The 21,640-nt window shown below is 38.8% G+C and overlaps 1 protein-coding gene across 4 annotated transcripts; it reads left to right on the top strand.

Annotated features, from left to right (window-relative positions):
- Positions 1–802: 802 nt before the first annotated feature.
- Positions 803–20,910, top strand: LOC120574910 (GTPase IMAP family member 7-like). 4 transcript variants are annotated; one of them, XM_039825421.1, is made up of 3 exons: positions 4,506–5,306; positions 17,800–18,395; positions 20,726–20,910. In XM_039825421.1, exons 1-3 carry the CDS (start codon positions 5,132–5,134, stop codon positions 20,735–20,737), a joined length of 783 nt encoding a protein of 260 aa, XP_039681355.1. In that variant the 5' UTR covers positions 4,506–5,131; the 3' UTR covers positions 20,738–20,910. The 4 variants fall into 4 exon arrangements, with proteins under 4 accessions (XP_039681352.1, XP_039681354.1, XP_039681355.1 ...); XM_039825418.1 differs by lacking the exon at positions 4,506–5,306 and adding an exon at positions 803–873 and having other exon boundaries at positions 17,800–20,910; XM_039825420.1 differs by lacking the exon at positions 4,506–5,306 and adding an exon at positions 818–873 and having other exon boundaries at positions 17,803–20,910.
- The last annotated feature ends 730 nt before the right edge of the window (positions 20,911–21,640 follow it).

Genomic DNA, 21,640 nt, shown 5'->3' with positions numbered 1-21,640 from the left:
TTTTAGTATTTTGAGTTGAGCTAAATTTGGTATTTGTAGTTTGTTAAATCACTTGCATTTATGTGCATTTATTTTCCGTCAGACTGTTTCATATTATTTATCATCAGTTTGGTTACACCATTTATTTAATTTTTAAACGTTTTGTTATCATTTTAACATGCACTTTGATCAGAGTTAATGCAGTAGAGACATTGTTAATGTATGGGAATTGTATGCGCATCTCAGAAATAAACGAGCTTTGCCGTGAGCAACACGCTAACATTGTGCTCTCTTTTGATTCACAGCAATCAGTTTCCTTAAGCTATGCTGTGCTTCCTAGCCTGTGTAGCCATTGCTGCCGGTCCAGATTCCCCCTAGTTCTGGTGCCGGTAACACTAAGCTTACCAAATGCAACTTCATATTTACTATAGACATGAGAGTGGTATCAATCTGAACATCTAAGTGAATAATCACACTTCCGAAAAATGTCTGTTTCTTCAATTTGCAACAACAGTGTGGTGCCGGACCACTTTTCTTCTGAAATCCTGTACATTTAACTCTTAAACTATCTGTGATGGATTGACTTTTACTGTGGGGATTTCTTAATTACATTTTTATTATGAATTACGCTAAAATAAACTGATTGACATTGGCAAATAAGTAGATTTGTGGAAGTAAACTTCAGCTGAGCCTCCTGATTTGCTGCTTTCAGTCACAATTTGAATTGTGATTGGCCAGCTCAGGTGACGTGTCTTTCAGGGGAGGGAACTAGAAGCAGGCTATAATATAAAATGATGAGATGGAAATTAAAATACTCAGAACAAGACATCCACAGAGACAAGACTTTAAAGATGAGCTGCTTTTCCAAGAAAGAAGCTGACATTCTGCTGCCTGGACAATATTTGTTTTCTTAAATATAAACCAGCAACTCATTAACAGTTCATTCTGTTTTTAACCTGTCTTTGGGGATAAATGATGTTTTGAGACAACTTTGAACTAAATTGGACTGAACTATCTTTCAATATTCATTAAAAATACAACTGAAATGTTGAGTTTTTGTGAAGTTCAGAGATGTTTGGTAGTGTATCTATCTGCAGTGGGGAGTTTTATTATCTGCACACAACTGGATTAAGCAGCATTTTAGAGACAATATCTAAGTTTTTAGTTAATGGTTAGTTAGTTAGTTAGTTGGATGTTTGCAGATACTTGTCTTTATCTCTTGTATTTGTTTTTTTATATTTGTAAGACTTCATCATAACCATCACTAACAAATAATAATAGTAAATTGATCGCAAATTAAACTTAATTTTAAGTTATTTAATGTTAAAAAAATGAAATGATAATAATGTTTACTCATTATTAGTTATGCTATAATTTGTTGTTTTGATAATTTATTGTTTCACGCTTATTTTGATATTATATGAAGTTTTTGTTAATAATTAAGAAATTAATTATAAACCATCAATAAACATTATTTCGATGACTTTTATAAAGTTGCAACTGGTGTTTATAATACCTTGTTAATGGTTAATACTCTGTAATGCATGTATACACATTATTTACATATTATCAGTGTACAAAGAATTTTTAAATATTCTTAAATTACTTTATATGCCATGTTCTTTTAACTGTTGTGGAAATCCACATTTGGATGAATTGTTCAGAGTGAAGACACATTTTCAGAGTACAACTCACATATATGTTTGCATGAGTTACTTTAATATGATTACCAGCGGTGGAAGGTAACTAAGTACATTTACTCCAGTACTGTACTTCAGTCCAATTGTTGAGGTACTTGTACTTTACCTGAGTGTTTTCTTTTCATGACACTTTCTACTTCTAATCTGTTACATTTCAGAGAGAAATATTGTACTTTTTACTCCACTACATTCTTCTGACAGCTTTAGTTACTAGTTACTTTACGCATTAAGATTCCTGCACACAAAACACATGTAGTTTATAACATCTGATGTTTTATTGAAATGATTAGACCATTAACCACACAACTGTTTGGATCCTTTACACTTTCTAAAATGGGAGGATGTTTCTTTACTTTTAATACTTTAACTACATTTTCCTGATGATACTTGACTTTTACTACTACTGACTTTTACTGAAGTAACATTTTCACTGCAGGAATTTAACTTGTAACAGAGTATTTTTACAGTGTGGTATTAGTAATTTTACTGCAGTAAAATATCTAAATACTTCTTCCACCGCTGTAGATCTGTAACATGTGGGGGGCTGTGTTACCGCCCTGACACACCAAGAAGATCGGCAGTCGCCCTAGTTTTTGCGGTGTGTCCCGCACCGTCGCCACATGTCAGCTTCCGTCTGCCTTTTGGACAAACGCTGTTAAATTGTACGTATCACGGGTATATCTAACGGCCACCTGCCGGGATGGGAGAAGTATTTCCTCTTATGCAGGGGCAGAACGTACCGTTCCGTGCAGTTGGCCGTCAGCTTTACTCTTTGGGGTGTGTGTCAGTGCATTTTTTTGGCCAAGAAAAAAGTGGTGTGAGGCGACATCACAGTTGGCCTTGTTGTTTTTCAGGAAATGTCTTGTGCACATCTGAGCACAGGCAGAGCCCTGAGGGCAGGGGAAAAGGTTATACGGAGCCCCAAAGGGATAATACTTTCAAACTTACTTTCTTGCTAGCTTTTCCACATTACCAACCCTGCCTTTAACATAAATACTGGGCTCCCCCAAACGTTTGGGACATTAGACTGTGTTCTGACAACTTCTCCACCGCTGACGATCACATTGGTGGGATTTTACCACTCCTTGGCAAAACAAGGGGTGTGAGGTGCCATGTGCCAGATGGTGTCCAGGGCAGACATATCTGGGTGTTGCTGACAAATCTGCAGTTTAGATGTTTAAAGCACATGAAATACTGAAAGGGTTTGAAGTGGCATTTCAAATGAAGTTCTGAACTTCCACTTTAAATGTAAGCACTGAATGAAGTTTAAGTGAAAGTGCCAGTTTGTCAATGCAGTCTCAAAGAGAGGTGTTCTCTTAAAAATGCAATATTAATTTATTGGCTATTTCAAATCTGAGAGTGAATCCGAGCACTGACCTGCACCACCAGCGATTAGAACACATACACAAAAGAAATCACAGACAACTGCTCCTTCAAATGTAATAAAATGTAACCAGCATTACCGATTAATCACTCATCACTCACACATTGTTAACTGCTTATCCGGTGTCGGGTCGTGGGGCAGTGTCTCTATCAAGGGACCCCAAACTTTACCACATCAAACAACTCTGACCTGGGTCTTCCTCGAGGTATCCTCCAAGCTGGGCGTGCCAGGGCTTCCTTACCAGAGGCTTGCTTTCCATGCAAAGGAACACCGGCTCTTCTCCGAGTTCCTCATTGATGACTGAGCTTCTCAACCTCTAAGGAAGACAGCAGCCACCCTCCTGAGAAAACCCAATTCAGCCCCTTTTACCGGGGATCTCGTTCTTTTGGTCATGACCCAGCTTTCATGACCACAGGTTAGGGTAGGAAAAAAAATTGCAGTAAACGGTGCGGTAAAGTGAATTTAATACCGCTGCTCCGATTCTCCGGCCAATTTCCCGCTCCATTGTCCCCTCCCTCGCTATCAAGACCCTGAGGTACTTGACGTCCTTTACTTGGGGTAAGGACTCATTCCCCACCCGGAGTAGGCACTCCATTGGTTTCCTGCTGAGAACCATGGCCTCACATTTAGTGGTGCTGAAACTCAGATTGAGGGATAAACCGTTAATTGGTACCATCACTAGGCTGGTTGCACAGCGATTTCTTAGGATCGAAAATCTGTAATAATGAACACAAAACATGTCCAGCAAGGTGAAGAACTGCTAACTTTAGCATCTTTCGTTGTACTGAAAGGGTGGGTTAACCTGTGCCTGGCTTTATCTGCTGGATGATGCCACAGGGACACCCTGCAATTTCCATGAGTCTCGTTCAATGGGAAGCCAGGATCAGAATTCAAACCTAAAAGTAACACTTACTGTAGGTGGGACCTTCAACTGTGGAGTTTTTGGAGCCTGTTGGCTGTCCATGCTGTCTCTGCAATTCCTTTGAAAGGGGAGGCCACATGTTTGCAGAGTTTTCTTTTTGTTTAAAAAGTCCACATGGTTAGGTTCCCACATTAGGCTAACAGGCAGCCTGCAGCAGCTTCATATTTACTGTACACTATTTTTTATTTTCCTAGGATAGCGAAGGCATGACCTACTCTGCCTTTGATCAGCATACCCTGGTATTCTTACACTAACCAATCCCACTCCTCTTCTAAAACTAACCAAAGTAACCAACCTAACCCAAAGAAGGCAACCAATACAAGATATCAGAGGCACAGCAGGGTGGGGTATGACTTCACCATTGGCAAAATTGGCTTACCATAAAGATATGATAGTGGAATCAATCTGAATCTAAACATCTGACTGCCAATCTCATAGGCTGTCATAGATTTGAGTGTTTGACATAACATAATGACAGAGGCAATTCTTACTATACTAACGTCTATAAAATTTTCCAGCAGATGAAAAACCAGAGCTGAGGATCATCCTGCTTGGGATGGTCGGAGTTGGGAAGTGGGAGTTTTTCAGGAAACAAAATCCTGGACAAGGACCTATTCCACTCAAAGCCTGGTCTATCTGCTGTCACAGAGAAGTGCCAGAAGGAAATGGGGAATATTAACAACCAAAATGTGGTTGTTGTTGATACTCCTGGTCTGTTAAGCATTGACAAAACAGAAGCGGAGATTGTGAGAGAGATCAAGACATCCATCAAACTTGCAAAACCTGGTCCTCATGTGTTCCTGATTGTGCTGAGTGTGAGAGATAAATACACAAAGAAAGAAGAAGACATGGTGAAAAGCATTTGCGATACTTTTGGCAAAAACACAATGGATTACACTATGGTGTAGTTCACCCATGGAGAAGTTCTACAAGGTACCAAGATAGAGGACTTTTATCCTCAAGATCCAAATCTTCACGAGCTAATAAAAAAGTGCTATTATGGATACCATCTTCTTGACAATCGTCCCGAACAGGTCCCTGAGCTACTGAAGAAGATCAACGATAAGGTTCAGACAGCAGAAGGAAGATACTACACTGCTGAGATGCTCCAAGAGGCTGAAACTGCCTAAGAACAACAGGTACAAAATGGCCCAGAAGGAGGAACCCAACCCAAGCAAGCTGCTATTCAAACTACAGTTTTTTTCTGGTATGGGTGTTGGATGTCTGTTTGGGTATCTTGCTGGTGAGGGTCAGATAACGTCTACCATAGGAGCAATACTAGGAGCCGTAGGGGGTGGACTCCTGTGCGCTGCAGTGGCAGGTATAGTGATACTCTCCAAAAAAAAGTGCAAATGCAGCAAAACATGTTGTTGTCTTGTTTAAGCTGATCAGACCAATTCTTACAAATGAAAATACTGTAAAGGGGGAAATGATGGTGTGGTTTGTTTATTTAGTTATTTCTGTTTTGTTTTAATGCATTTTAATTCAAAGTAGCCTATGTTTAATAAACAAGGGCCATTCTCACAGTAGGTGAGTTAGCTAGGTTTGCTGGTGATTGGTTGTGGGCTGACCTAAACCTTTTACGTTTCTGGAATAATAAATAATATCACCCAGTTTAGATGAATGTAGAATACGCAAAGTCGTCTTTCAGATACTACACTCAACACTTTTCTACAAACAGCCTTCATAAAGAGTTTATCAGTTGTAACTAACAGCTTTAATAGTTAATGTGTTGTAGATCCGTTTTGTGTCACTAATAGGGACAACAGTAGGGTTGCCAGGTTGTGAGAAAGCCTGCTCTAGTGTTTATCCTTTCTATGTTGTAATAATTATGTTATACATTTTGGTAAATTCACTCATAAATGCTCATTGGTTTCTCACTTTTGAATGAGCTGATAAGTCTGCGGTTATACATTTTAATAAATGGATTTTAAACCATACATCTGTTAATTTCTAGAAAACATCAAGCAACAATGAGGGGGCCAAGCAGTACACTAGCAGGAATGGCGTTGCCATGGCATGAGCAAGCACTCACAGCAACTTTGATGACAACTGGATAAAGAATGGCTGAGATATCAGCTCATTTACTTTGTTACAGTGCCCCTAGAGGCCAAATTACACCAATGTCCTAGTACATTCTCACAATCAGGTGCCAAGTCCCTGTAACAAGTTTGATTTTGATACGTGAAAGCCACCCTGAGATATGAGTTCACTTCCTGTTTAGCGGCTTCGCCGTCGATTTCGATTGTCTGTGATGGGTAAACGCTTTCGAATATCAATGCGCAATGGAATAACTTTTGTGCAGCTTGATCTGAAGATCATCTGCGCCAAGTTTCGTGAAAATCTGAGAAATTTTGTGACCTGTGAAAACAGTTTTTTGATGAAATCCAATTTGGAGGCCGGATCAATTATGTTGACGCCACAAATTGGCATGTGTCGGCCTTAGACCAAAACTTACTTTTGCTAATTACAGCGCCCCCTATAGGTCTAAGGTCACCAAAGTTCTTGAGCCTCTTCTGAATCGGGCCCTGTACCTATGTACTAAGATTGGTGTTGACATGTGAAAGACTTGCCGAGATATGAGTTCACTTCCTGTTTGGCGGCTTCGCCGGCATGGTCTGAAGATCATCTGTGCCGAGTTTCATGAAAATCTGACCAATTGTGTGACCTGTGAAAACGTTCTAGTGTTTTTGATCAAATCCAATATGGCGGAAGGTCAACATGGTGGATATTGACTAGGGATCGACCGATATGGATTTTTTTTAGTGCCGATACCGATATCTTTTCATCAGCCTTAGCCGATGACCGATAAGGGTTGCCGATTTTCTTAAGACGATATTTGGAGCCGATACTGCTTTTGCTCCCTCAATTTACATCATAAAAATGACACAATGACGATAACAAATGTTACAAGTCTCAGTTTAAAAAAGGAACAGTTATTGAACTTAAAAAAAACAATATTTAACAAATAGTAAAAGCAGGTAGGTAGAACAAATAAAAAAAGAGTTCAGTGCTGAAAATACTGAAAATAAATATTTAAGTATAAATAAAATAATTACAGTGTAATTATTGCAATGTTTTTATTATTGCAATAGTGTATTTATTACACTATTATACCCACTTCTTACCCCACACACCCCTCACTGAAAGTTCTTAATACTCCCAGTTTAGGAGCTGCAGGTTGTAATGGGGGAAACTGAGATGCTCTGCATTTTCTCCGGTCAGCCTATTCCTCTTTTTCTCATATATCTGGCTGACCTCGCTAAATACCCCTCACTGGGAACAGAGGAGGGGGGTGGACTGAGAAATTTTCTGGCGGGTGGTGCCAGAAGGTGCAAGCGGGATGCATTTTGTTTCCACCATGCAAGTGGTTGGCCCATCTGTCTGTCGATCAACGACTCCCATAGGTATTGATCCAGCTGCTGAGTGAAAAGCTGCTCCTCCTCATCATCAGCCTCCTCAGAGGTCCTTGTGCCCCCAGAAGGTTGGCATACATCTGTTCAAGCATGTCAGACGGACTAACGTTTTCCTCCTCTTCTTCCTCCACCCTTATCCGTTTTGGATCTGGGCCTTGATTGTCTGAGGAAGCCCTTTTCCGTTTCTTAGCCTGAGACAGAGTGGCATGCTCATCCTTTATCCAGTCTTTTGCATTGTTCAGTGTGCCTGGTGCCAAGGCAGGCCCCCTTTTCGAACCTTGCCTTTAAACTGTCCAGCATAGTGTCACAGAGTGTTTTGATGCCCCTTGCTTTTGCACCCTCAATTTCAAGTAGCATTTTTAGGACGGTGATGCTGGGAATTATGCACGATATTGATGAGTCTGATATGCTCATTTCCAGTGTTACCTGTTCAAGCGGGCTCAGTGTGTCAATCAAATTGCCCACAAGAGTTCAGTGATCTGCTGTTAAGATTGATATCTTTCCATGTTTCCTTGCATATACAGTAAGTGCCCGTTTCTGCTCCAGCATGCTCTCCAACATGTGAAGAGTGGAGTTCCAGCATGTTGGCACCAACTGGATTATTCTGTGCTGGGGGAGGTCAACTTCTTTTTGAATGTCCTTCAAACGCTGTTTGGCCAGTATCGAATGGTTAAAATGGGTAGCAGAAGACTTGCAACAATGTCCATCACTGCTCGCTGGCTGTTGATCCTGTCATTTACCACCAGCTGAAGTGTGTGAGCACTGCAGCTGAGATCGGGTACTTCGGTGAGCCTCATCCCTTTAATCATATTGGCGCCGCTATCGCGAAGCACAAGCACGACTCCCTCTATGCCGATGTCCCAATGCCTCAGCAGACTGAGGAACACCTCGCTGATATAGTCACCTGTGTGAGAGCCATGCATTGCTTTGACATGGAGGACAATTTGTTTCCTTTCCCAGTCACTGTCAATAAAATGACAGGTCAGGCTCATTAGGGATTCTTTGTCACCAGACCAACAATCCGTTATAAATGCCAAATAGGGGCCTGCATTTTCTAACGTGACCAGCTCCTTGATTTTGTTTTCTACTTTTGTGTGAACATCTTCAAAGAGGTCAATGCGATAGTACTTTTCTATTTTGAGAGAGTATCTGGGCTCCAGCAATGCCACCAACCTTTTAAAACCAACACCAGAGACAACTGTAAATGGATGATTGTCTCTGGCAATCATCTCAACTATGGCAAGATCAACTTTTTTGGACCTGGTGTCAGAATTACCCCATTTCCTTTGGGCATCGAACATCTGCACAATATTAGGCTGTGTTGAACTTGCTGCAGAAGTAGAAGCTGCTGCTCGATCATCCTTTTCTTTTTGTGCATCATTATACGCCTCAAGGTGGTGACGTTTCAAGTGGCTCCACATATTTGAAGTATTTTTCGCCTTTGCCTTTTCAGCTCCCATGCTCATCAATATATTGCAGATGTTGCAGTGAGCCTTACCTGGAGTAGGCTGCGTAAAATGCTGCCACACTGGATTTGTACTTTTCGGAATCTGCTCTGCCATTTCTTTAAAAAGAATAAACAAAAACACAGATTAGCGTCACTTCTGCAATCATCTTACATTCATATCACCCAAATTATGTGTGCAGTGTGCATCATATGGATGGGTGCACTGCAAATTGTTAACTGTGCAAGGGTAAAAGGCTTTCATTAACATCTACAACACAGCCTTGATGATGCATTGCTTGCTGACATATTATAAGACAGATATAATCAGATCATCACAACATGTCCTTTGTCAACACATTTAAATAATTTAAAAAAACAATAAACCTGAAAAGTAGCCATTTAAATAAAGGGCTTGATTTGTAATTTAAGACTGCCATGGCTTAAATTTTTCTACATAAAATAAAATGAGCATGTCTAAGGCTAATATGCCGCCTAATATGCAAAGACAGTACAGTAGTAGGTCTAAACAAAAATGTAAAAGAAGCTGCCAGATTTGTCAACTACAGAACATAAATCAGCAGAGGAAAATAACATGATGTCAGATGCACATTAAGGCGAGACACTACAGGTGAATAGGGTACAATTTTAAAATAATAGATATAGCCATGAAACTTCCTCAGTTGATTACTTACACAAGTATATAAAAAATGTATTACAAGTTTTAAAATGTGTATGTCAATATGCAGTTAAAAGAAAAGATGCTTTGAAGTTTAAAACTTACCGTTGTCTTGAAGAGCAGGCTAGACGGCACTCTGCTACTGGGGGAGGGGCAGTGCATGGTCTGCACGTGAACTGCAGCATCTCTAGCAACACAGAGCTGCCTGTTGATGCCTGTCTGTAAATAATGCCGGGAAAAAACTATCGGCCAACGCAGCAGCCGTAAAAACGCAAATAACGGCCCGATATATCGGCCGGCCGATAAATCGGTCGATCACTAATATTGACATCATGGGGTGCGTTGAGTTCGGCATCATCCAAGGATTCCAACTATATCTTGATGTTCAAAATTGGGCATACGGTTCAAAAGTTAATCGCATGGATGCAACGACAAATTTGACTCATTGGTGGCGCTAGACTGCCTGTGGTGCAGACCTAAAACTTGGTGAAATGAATTATGGGACTGTCCTGAATCAATGTGCCAAATTTCACAACTTTTTACTGTACGGTTCTATGGGCTTCCATAGACTGCCATGGCAGAGGAAAGATGTGTAATAATAAGAAAAGGTAGAATCACTAATGGTGCCTCACAGCTTCGCTGCTTGGTCCCCAAGGAGTCATGTAAAAATAGTAAAATGAACACGTACCTATGTCACGGACTAAGGTCCATAAAAGTGATTGTTGACTTTTGGTTTCCAAACGGGATATGAGCCCCGGCCTCCAGAATGAAAGTCCTGTGTTTATGTGAGCATTTGCTCCCATAATACCTACCATGAGAGGTTAGCGCCTAACAACAAATGTAAATATGGGGCTTTATAAGTAGCTTGCACAATCAACCTACACAGTCGTAATCTGGGTGAGGACAGTCTGGTGATCAGAATGTGAGGAAATTACAAAGGAAAATGTGACTCTTTGGCTTTGTTTTATTTGTATTATTATATATTCAGCTGTTAAACATATGTAATTGCTTTGTTGAATGTAACTGGTATGTGGAGAAAGTGTGCAGCTGGTTTATGTGGAAAGAGATGCTCTTTTATTACTCCAATATTCAATATTAACAGGACTCAGATCCAAAATGGGTACAAAAGACAAAACTGACATCCCTACTTCAAAGTTAAAGTTATTTCTGCAGCTTTACACAAAGATTTGACGTTCAACAAGAAATGTTAATAACAATAATAATAGGTTGTGGCCCCTGAGCCCTTTGGCCCTTCGGCACGTCTTTCGGGTAATCCATCCATGTTGCTATACATCATCATTTTAGTGGAAGCTGTTTTATTTACACAATATCAACAATCATTCGATTAATTCTCACAATTTGTGTTATTACGTTCATGGCTAACCCAGAACCTCAGTGGCCCATAAGGCTCCAGGTTTTCTTTGTGTCTTTGTGGTAATTTGATTGATCATGAATGTGCTGATATACACCAAAGCACAAATACAAACTGGCATACTCAGGGCCTGATGTTTCCCCTGCATTTTTACCCAATCTTAAAGTGCTCATATGCTTTTTCCCTTTCCTTTATTGTGTTATATATCTTTTTTATGGGCATGTTATAGGTTTACAAAGTGAAAAAGCCTAATATGAGCACTTTAAGGCCCTGTCTCGTTAAGGGGCCCTGTGTCAAAATCTGGTATGAACACCTTTACTATTTCAGTTTCAGTGTTTGAGCCAAAGTGTGCCAAATTTCAACAATGTCCCATTGGTGGTTTTTATTTTTAATTAAATTAGCGTGTATGGCAAATCAGTGTCTGATGCTCGGGCAAATATGATTTGTTAGATGTTTGATTCTGTGCAGTTTGGATTTTTAAAAGTTAGCCAGGATTACATCTTTTTGGTGTTTGATCATATCAACAGTTATGAGCCTTTCAGTCAATAATCATATTGTGTTAGCTGATCAGCATGTCATAATCCAGATGACAGAGATCTAATAAGTAAGTAAAGTTTGTTTATGTAGCACTTTTCACAGATAAAATCACAAAATGCTAAATTGGAATACGATAAATAGAAGACATAAGAATACAAAGGAAAACATTGTGTCTGATTATCAAAATACTTAATACTTAAACCAAAAATAAAGACCTGTAACCCTCCAGACTTTGTCTTCATTCAGATTAATGTCAATATTACCGACTGGAAGCAGCTGGTTTCTAACTGTCAGATCTGTCTCCTGTATCGACCTGCTGACCTCACCGGCTCAGGCGGATTGTAACAACATGGCTGTTATTGTGCTGATGATGGGAATAACTGTTTGATCTACTCTAGTTTATAAAACGTTGAACTCAAATCAAGCAATCTAATTGGTTCTTAGCCATGATATAATAACCACATTCAACTGCTATAATTTTAAGTCCTTTGCACAATAAGTACTACTCCGCATCTGTGCACTAATTTGGCGGGGGGGTGTTTAGGAGTCCTCACTTATTTTTTTTACATTTTTAAATAAAAGAAAACAGCAATTTTACATAATTTAGGACCAGTATTATTACCATACATGTGTCTAAAACATTGAAAAAGCTACAGCAGAAAACACTACATTCATTAGATCTGATGAAAGTAATTTCGTTAGTTTTTGGACGGAGCTGCTCTCATATCAAGAAATCTGAACGAGTCTATTTTGTCTTACTGAAACCTGGCTGGGCCATGAAGAATATGTTAGTCTAAATGAAGCCACTACTCCCAGTCATATTAATACTCAAATTCCTCGAGGCTCTGGTCGAGGACGGGGAGTTGCAGCCATCTTTGATTCAAGTCTGTTAATTAATCCTAAACCTAAACTAAATTATAACTTGTTTGAAAGCCTTGTTCTTAATCTTCTACATCCAACATGGAAAATATTACAGCCAATTATGTTTGTTGCTGTTTACCGAGCTCAAGGTCCATATTCTGAATTTTTTTTATTTTTATTCTGAATTCTCTAGTTGTTAACATGCGTAGTCCTTAAATCAGACAAAGTACTTATTGTAGGTGATTTTAATATCCATGTGGACGTTGACAATGATAGCCTTAGTATTGTTTTCAACTCACTACTAGATTCAATTGTTTTCAGTCAGAGTGTACATAAGGCCACTCACTGTTTTAACCACACCCTTGAACTTGTGCTGGCATATAGCATCCAAATTGAAGATTTAATAGTATTTCCGCAGAATCCTTTATTATCAGACCATTCTTGGGCCAACAACACTCCACCTTTACAGGCAGGTAAACACAGATAACCTCCAACAATAACAATAAAACAATCAAACCGTATAACCCAGTAGCAATAACAGCCATAAAGGCAACTGATCAGACTGTCCTCACCCAGTAAACAACCATAAAAGGCAATAGTGCAAGCTGCTTACTGTATAACGATGTACATTTGTTGTCAGGCAGCCCCCTCTAGTGGACGCAGTAAGGGTTGCAGGAGGAAACAAGCAAAGGAGGTTACAAAGAGCACCAAACTCTGCATAAGGAGGCAGGTTGGGGTGGTGGTCATGGCTCAAACAAACACAAGACTTTCACCCAGTTTTCTTGATGAAAGTCTTGTGTTTTCTCCTTAACTTCTTCAGGACATGAACACCTGTTTCCTGGGTGAAAGTTTTGTGTTTTCTCCTTAACTTCTTCAGGACATGAACACCTGTTTCCTGGGTGAAAGTCTTGTGTTTTCTCCTTAACTTCTTCCAGGACATGAACACCTGTTTCCTGGGTGATAGTCTTGTGTTTTCTCCTTAACTTCTTCCAGGACATGAACACCTGTTTCCTGGGTGAAAGTCTTGTGTTTTCTCCTTAACTTCTTCAGGACATGAACACCTGTTTCCTGGGTGAAAGTCTTGTGTTTTCTCCTTAACTTCTTCAGGACATGAACACCTGTTTCATGGGTGAAAGTCTTGTGTTTTCTCCTTAACATCTTCAGGACATGAACACCTGTTTCATGGGTGAAAGTCTTGTGTTTTCTCCTTAACTTCTTCAGGACATGAACACCTGTTTCCTGAGTGAAAGTCTTGTGTTTTCTCCTTAACTTCTTCAGGACATGAACACCTGTTTCCTGAGTGAAAGTCTTGTGTTTTCTCCTTAACTTCTTCAGGACATGAACACCTGTTTCATGGGTGAAAGTCTTGTGTTTTCTCCTTAACTTCTTCAGGACATGAACACCTGTTTCCTGGGTGAAAGTCTTGTGTTTTCTCCTTAACATCTTCAGGACATGAACACCTGTTTCCTGGGTGAAAGTCTTGTGTTTTCCCCAGTTGGGGTGAAGTTTGCACACATGACTAAATATGAGAACACAAACCCACGTGGAGAATCCAGTGCATCTAGAAGTGATTTACAGTTTGTAACTTCCGTTGCACACTGATGTGATTTTAGAGTTGCTTAATGCTGCCATCTTTTGCTCTCATTTGATATTACATCTGCATTACATACTTGGCACTGAACACTTATGGTTCACAAACATGTATCCAACTAAGTTTTTTATCACTTTCCCTGATGTTTTTGTCGATTTTTTTTCCTCCATTTTTGAAACTTTTTTTGTCATTTTCCCCCCAAGTGCTATAAAATAGAATAAATCACCCAAATTGAATGAAGAGTGTACTTACTTCTGAAGAGCGGTGTATGTATGGAGCTAGATTTGTGTCTTTATTACATGCGAGAAAATTGTTTGAGAGCAAAAGTTATCACACACATCATAAGATGATGCTTATGCCATGACATTATTTTCACAGCGAGAGCAAAATCCTGACACAAGAGCCAGAAATTGCATCGAGAGCAAAGACTTAGGTTTTGAGAGCTAGATGAAAAATGTTTTGAGAGGAACACATTTCAAAATGTTTTCACACTGATAGCAAAAAGTAAATATTTGAGAGTTTAAAAAAGTATTTTGAGAGATTTTCTTTTCTCAGAAATAATTTAAAAAATTTCAAATTTATATGTTTTTTATGTTCTATGAGAAAATACTTTCTCTCAAAGCTTTTTTTAGTCTCAAATATTATTTTTGCTATTGGTATGACAACTTTTGCTCTCAAACATATTTCTTTTTCTATTAAATGATTTATTTTCTCGCATGTAATAAAGACACAGATCTAGCTCCATATATATGGAACCATCTACGTTATTTTGGTTAAAAGAAACCCACATTTCTGATTTCTGATTGAAAATGGGTCAAATTAAAGCCGAGGACAAAAGGAGGGTCAAGGTCAAGGTCAAGGTAACTTTATTATCCCTGAGGGGCAATTGTTTGTACAGTCAGCTGACAGACATAAACACAAGACACACAACAATACAGCAAAACATAAAATACCCACAGTATCTAAAACACAATAGTAAATAAAATACATTTAAAACAGTTGTGGCAAATTGTTTAAAATGGAAATGGAAGTCGGGATAAAAGAGTTTCTGAGTCTATTGGGCCTGCATCTGGGCATGGAGTACCTACGGCCTGAGGGAAGTAACTTAAACTGGCAGGACAGGGGGTGGCTAGGGTCAGCAACAATGGATTGGGCCTTCTTTGCCACTCTGTTGGAGTAGATGTGGGAGAGAGTGGGGAGGGTGATGCCTGTAATCTTGCCACATGTCCTAACGGTACTCTCTAGTCGTTTTTAGGTTTTCATGGACAGAGAAACAAACCAGCAGATAAAATGTCCAATCTTAAACGTCCAAAATCCCAGAGCTCTTATGACGTCTTTAAATACCAAATAATATCAATTTAAACCATAAATATTTGGTTTATTATTGTCAGAGACAACAAAAGAAACCACCAAATATTCCCGTTTGAGAACGCTACAACCAGATGATATTTCTTATAGTTGCTTAAAATGAAAAATACATAATTAATTAATTTTAATAGTTGCCAAATCATTTTCTGTCTGTCTGTCTGACTGATGTGTTTTATCCTTAGCTTAAACTAACTGACTTTCACCCAGGAAACAGGTGTTCATGTCCTGAGGAAGTTAAGGAGAAAACACAAGACTTTCACCCAGGAAACAGGTGTTCATGTCCTGAAGAAGTTAGAGAGAAAACACAAGACTTTCACCCAGGAAACAGGTGTTCATGTCCTGGAAGAAGTTAAGGAGAAAACACAAGACTTTCACCCAGGAAACAGGTGTTCATGTCCTGAAGAAGTTAAGGAGAAAACACAAGACTTTCACCCAGAAAACAGGTGTTCATGTCCTGGAAGAAGTTAAGGAGAAAACACAAGACTATCACCCAGGAAACAGGTGTTCATGTCCTGGAAGAAGTTAAGGAGAAAACACAAGACTTTCACCCAGGAAACAGGTGTTCATGTCCTGAAGAAGTTAAGGAGAAAACACAAGACTTTCACCCAGGAAACAGGTGTTCATGTCCTGGAAGAAGTTAAGGAGAAAACACAATACTTTCACCCAGGAAACAGGTGTTCATGTCCTGAAGAAGTTAAGGAGAAAACATGAAACTCCACTACATTTCAGAGAGAAATATTGGACTTTTTACTCCACTACATTAATCTGACAACTTTAGTTACTAGTAACTTTACACATTAAGATTTCTGCACACAAAACACATGTAGTTTATAAAATCTGATGTTTTTTTGAAATGATTAAGCCATTAAACACACAACTGTTTGGATCCTTTACACTTTCTAAAATGTATATACTTTCAATTAGGATTGTAATTTTTAATTTAAAGGTATTGTTGTATATTATTGTATTGTTGTAAATTATTTTAAGACCGAAAGATTGTATGCTGAATTTGCATATCTATTTTACTTTGTATAATATGATTTTGGGAAATAAGGGGCAGGATCAAATAAGCTATTTGCTTCTGCCTGCTCCTTCTCAAACTAATCCTTTTTATATATTTTTTCTTTTTTGTTGTTAGATTCTGATTGTGTTTTATTTTATGTTTTTTATGTTTTGCAACATTGATTGTTTGAGATAAACAAATAAACTAAACTAAACTAAACTAAACTAAATCTTGCTAGATCTTCCACATTACCAACCCTTCCTTTAACATAAATACTGGGCTCCCCCAAACGTTTGGGACATTAGACCGTGTTCTGGTAACTTCCTCCACCGCTGATGATCACGTTGGTGGGACTTTATCGTTACCGGCCAATATAACCTTCCACTCCTTGGCAAAACAAGGGGTGTGTGGTGCCATGTGCCAGATGGTGTCCAGGGCAGACACATCCGGGTTGTGCACAGACATTGTCAGGGGCAAGAGTTAATGAGTTACTAATATTGTAAATTTACATGTACATGTTGCTTAAAAATCTGCAGTTTAGATGTTGAAAGCACATTAAATACTAAAGGAGGTTGAAGTGGCATTTGAAATTATCTGAACTTCCACTTTAAATGTTAGCACTGAATGAAGTTTAAGTGAAAGTGCTAGTTTGTCGATGCAGTCTCAAAGAGAGGTTTTCTCTTAAAAATGCAATATTAATTTATTGGCTATTTCAAATTTGACAGTGAATCCGAGCACTGACCTGCAAAACCAGCGATTAGAACACATACACAAATAATCACAGACAACTGCTCCTTGAAATGTAATAAAATGTAACCAGCATTTCCGATTAATCACTCATCACTCACTCATGCACTCTACTACTAACTTTAGCGTCTTTCGTTGTACTGAAAGGGTGGATTAACCTGTGCCTGGTTTTATCTGCTGGGTGACGCCACAGGGACACCCTGCAGTTTCCATGAGTCTCGTTCAATGGGAAGCCAGGATCAGAATTCAAACCTAAAAGTAACACTTACTGTAGGTGGGACCTTCAATGTCTGGAGTTTTTGGAGCCTGTTGGCTGTCCAGGCTGTCTCTGCAATTACTTTGAAAGGGGAGGCCACATATTTGCAAAGTTTTCTCTTTGTTTAAAAAGTCCACATGGTTACATTCCCACATTAGGCTAACAGGCAGCCTGTAGCAGCTTCATATTTACTGTACACAATCTTTTATTTTCCTAGGATAGTGAAGGCATGACCTACCCTGCCTTTGATCAGCTTACCCTGGTATTCTTACACTAACCAATCCCACTCCTCTTCTAAAACTAACCAAAGTAACCAACCTAACCAATGAAGTCAACCAATACTAGCTATCAGAGGCACAGTAGGGTGGCGTATGACTTCACCATTGGCAAAATTGGCTTACCGTAGAGAAATGATAGTGGAAACAATCTGAAACTGAACATCTGACTCACAAACTCATAGATTGTCATAGATTTGAGCGTTTGACATAACATCATGACAGAGGCAATTCTTTCTGTACTAACGTCTACAAAATTTTCCAGCAGAGCTGAGGATCGTCCTGCTCGGGATGGTTGGAGTTGGGAAGAGTTCTTCAGGAAACACCATCCTGGGTCAGGAGAACCTATTTGACTCAAAGCCCGGTCTATCTGCTGTCACAGAGAAGTGCCAGAAGAAAATGGGGAATATTAACAACCAAAATGTGGTTGTTGTTGATACTCCTGGTCTGTTAAACATTGACAAAACAGAAGAGGAGATTATGAGAGAGATCAAGACATCCATCAAACTTGCTGAACCTGGTCCTCACGTGTTCCTGATTGTGCTGAGTGTGAGAGATAAATACACAAAGAAAGAAGAAGACATGGTGAGAAGTATTCGCGATACTTTTGGCAAAAACACAATGGATTACACTATGGTGTTGTTCACCCATGGAGAAGAAGGTACCATAAAGGACTTTTTTCGTGGCAATGAAAATCTCCACTCACTAATCAAAAAGTGCAAGTATGGATACCATCTTCTTGACAAGCCCGAACAGGTCCCTGAGCTACTGAAGAAGATCAATGATAAAGTTCAGGCAGCAGAAGGAAGATACTACACCGCTGAGATGCTCCAAGAGGCTGAAACTGCCTTACAACAACAGGTACAAAATGGCCCAGAAGGAGGAACACAACCCAATCAAGCTGCTATTCAAACTACAGTTTTTTCTGGTATGGGTGTTGGATGTCTGTTTGGGTATCTTGCTGGTGAGGGTCAGATAACGTCTACCATAGGAGCAGCACTAGGAGCCGTAGGGGGTGGACTACTGTGCGCTGCAGTGGCATGTGTAGTGATACTCGCCAAAAAAAAGTGCAAGTGCAGCAACACATGTTGTTGTCTTGTTTAAGCTGATCAGACCAATTCTTATAAATGAAAATACTGTAAAGGGGGAAATGATGGTGTGGTTTGTATATTTAGTTAGTTCTGTTTTGTTTTAATGCCTTTTAATTCAAAGTAGCCTATGTTTAATAAACAAGGGCCATTCTCACAGTAGGTGAGTTAGCTACGTTTGCTGGTGATTGGTTGTGGGCTGACCTAAACCTTTTATGTTTCTAGAATAATAAATGATATCAACCAGTTTAGATGAATGTAGAATATGCACAGTGTTTGGGCTCTGACCTCGTCATCCCCAAGAAGGAAGTGAATAATAACTTCCACGCTGACAGTCGTCTTTCAGATACTATACTCAACACTTTTCTAATACAACAGCCTTCATAAAGAGTTTATCAGTTGTAACTAACAGCTTTAATAGTTAATGTGTTGTAGATCCGTTGTGTGTCACTAATAGGGACAACAGTAGGGTTGCCAGGTTGTGAGAAAACCTGCTCTAGTGTTTATCCTTTCTATGTTGTAATAATTATGTTATACATTTTGGTCAATTCACTCATAAATACTCATTGGTTTCTCACTTTTGAATGAGCTGTTAATTCTGTGGTTATACATTTTATTAAATGGATTTTAAACCAAACATTTGTTTCATCATTTCTAGAAAACATCAGGGATTGATTTAAAATGAGTCATGTAAAAATAGTAAAAAAAAGCACGTACCTATGTCATGGACTAAGGTCCATGAAAGTGATTGTTGACTTTTGGTTTCCAAACGAGATATGAATTCTGGCCTCCAGAATGAAAGTCCTGTGTTTGTTTGAGCATTTGCTCACACAATAACTACCACGAGAGGTTGGCACCTAACAACAAATGTAAATATGGGGCTTTATAAGTAGCTTGCACAATCAACCTACACAGTCGTAATCTGGGTGAGGACAGTCTGGTGATCAGAATGTGGTACCCTAAATACTGTGCAAAATATTGGAGGAAATTACAAAGGAAAATGTGACTCTTTGGCTTTGTTTTATTTGTATTATTATATATTCAGCTGTTAAACATATGTAATTGCTTTGTTGAATGTAACTGGTATGTGGTAAAAGTGTGCAGCTGGTTTATGTTAAAAGAGATGCTCTTTTATTACTCAAATATTAAATATTAAAAAGACTCAGATCCAAATCTGGGACAAAAAACATAACTGACATCCCTACTTCAAAGTTAAAGTTATTTGTGCAGCTTTAAACAAACATTTGACTGTTCAACAAAAAATGTCAATAACAATAATAATAGGTTGTGGCCCCTGAGCCCTTTGGCCCACGTCTTTCGGGTAATCCATCCATGTTGCTATACACCATCATTTTAGTGGAACCTGTTTCATTTACAACAATCAACAATCATTCAATTAATTCTCACAATTTGTGTTATTATGGTCATGGCTAACCCAGAACCTCAGTGGCCCCTATGGCTCCAGGTTGTCTTTGTGTCTTTTATTTTGTGGTAATTTGATTGATCATAAATGCGTTTGCTGATATACACCAACGCACAAATACAAACTGGAATACTCTGGGCCTGATGTGTTCCCTGCATTTTGCACAATAATCATATTGTGTTAGCTGATCAGCATGTCATAATCCAGATGACAGAGATCTAATAAGTAAGTAAAGTTTGTTTATATAGCACTTTTCACAGATAAAATCACAAAGTGCTAAATTGGAATACGATAAATAGAAGACATAAGAATACAAAGGAAAACATAGGTACATAAAATCAGCAACTTAAAGAGAGCGGCAGTGCGTTCCACATCCTGGGTGCCACTGATTAAAAAGATCCCCTCTGGTTTTAAATTGAGTGCTGGGGACCACTAACAACATCTGACCTGATGACCTCAGACTCGGGGAATAATACACTTTTAAATATAATTATATTGTTTTTTATATATTTAAGATTATTGATTACAGAGAAAGTTAAAGGGCTGTCATACTCAAGTACAGCCACAAAGCATCTCTTTCTACATCTAAACAAGCTGCAAACTTGTATTCAATGTGCATGTAAACCAAGAACAGTGTGTGTAAAACTCTGAACTATATATTTTAAATGTGTGATATACAGACGGTCCACTGAAAACCTCCAATGGACATTGAAACGACGACGGAGCCTTGATGGAGTCGTGGTGCAGCCTGATCCTGTAGACATAATGTGTTACTGTTCTGATTTCATATGATAATGACATAAAATATGATCTTGTTGTTTTTCATTGTGTCTGATTTTCAAAATACTTAATAATTAAACCAAAAAAAAAGACATGTAATGCTAGGAGTCCTCACTTCTTTTTTTTTTTTTACATTTTTATATAAAAGAAAACAGCAATTTTACATAATTTAGGACCATTATTATTACCAAATGTGTCTAAAACCTTGAAAAAGCTACAGCAGAAAACACTAAATTTATTAGATCTGATGAAAGTAATTTGGTTTTTGGACAGAGCTGATCTCATTTCAAGAATCCTGAACCAGTCTATTATCGGTCATAAACCATGACAACCCAATATTGAAATCAGTAATCAGAGGTGCAGTGCTACGTGTTCTCTGTGCTCTCGTTGGAGCAGTCGCCCACTCATAGTCCCATAACCACAGTGTCTGTCCCCCGACTCAGATCAGTTAAATCAAAGGGAAACAAAATTGGAGCTATACTTAAGAACATAATTTGAATTAAAACTACCACTGCAATGATAGAACAGAATAGGAAAATTAGATGGACTATTAAATATTAGATCTCTATCTTCTAAAGCAGTACTAGTAAACAATTTGATATCAGATAATCAAATTGATCTATTCTGTCTTACTGAAACCTGGCTGTGCCATGAAGAATATGTTAGTCTAAATGAAGCCACTCCTCCCAATCATATTAATAATCAAATTCCTCGAGGCTCAGGCCGAGGTGGGGGAGTTGCGGCCATATTTGATTCAAGCCTGTTATTTAATCCTAAACCTAAACTAAATAATAACTCTTTTGAAAGCCTTGTTA

The sequence above is a fragment of the Perca fluviatilis genome, chromosome 15 (genome assembly GCF_010015445.1).
Source record: "Perca fluviatilis chromosome 15, GENO_Pfluv_1.0, whole genome shotgun sequence".
Taxonomy (NCBI): Eukaryota; Metazoa; Chordata; class Actinopteri; order Perciformes; family Percidae; genus Perca; species Perca fluviatilis.
The sequence above is the reverse complement of the archived record's forward strand: the minus strand, read 5'-3'. Positions and strand labels throughout refer to the sequence as shown.

Bases quoted from the DNA above. Each gene is read 5' to 3' on its own strand.
- LOC120574910 (XM_039825417.1), top strand. From the start codon at position 5,132: ATGGCCCAGAAGGAGGAACCCAACCCAAGCAAGCTGCTATTCAAACTA. The intron at 5,307-17,799 runs GTATAGTGATAC...AAAATTTTCCAG, and splicing joins CCTGTGCGCTGCAGTGGCAG to CAGAGCTGAGGATCGTCCTG.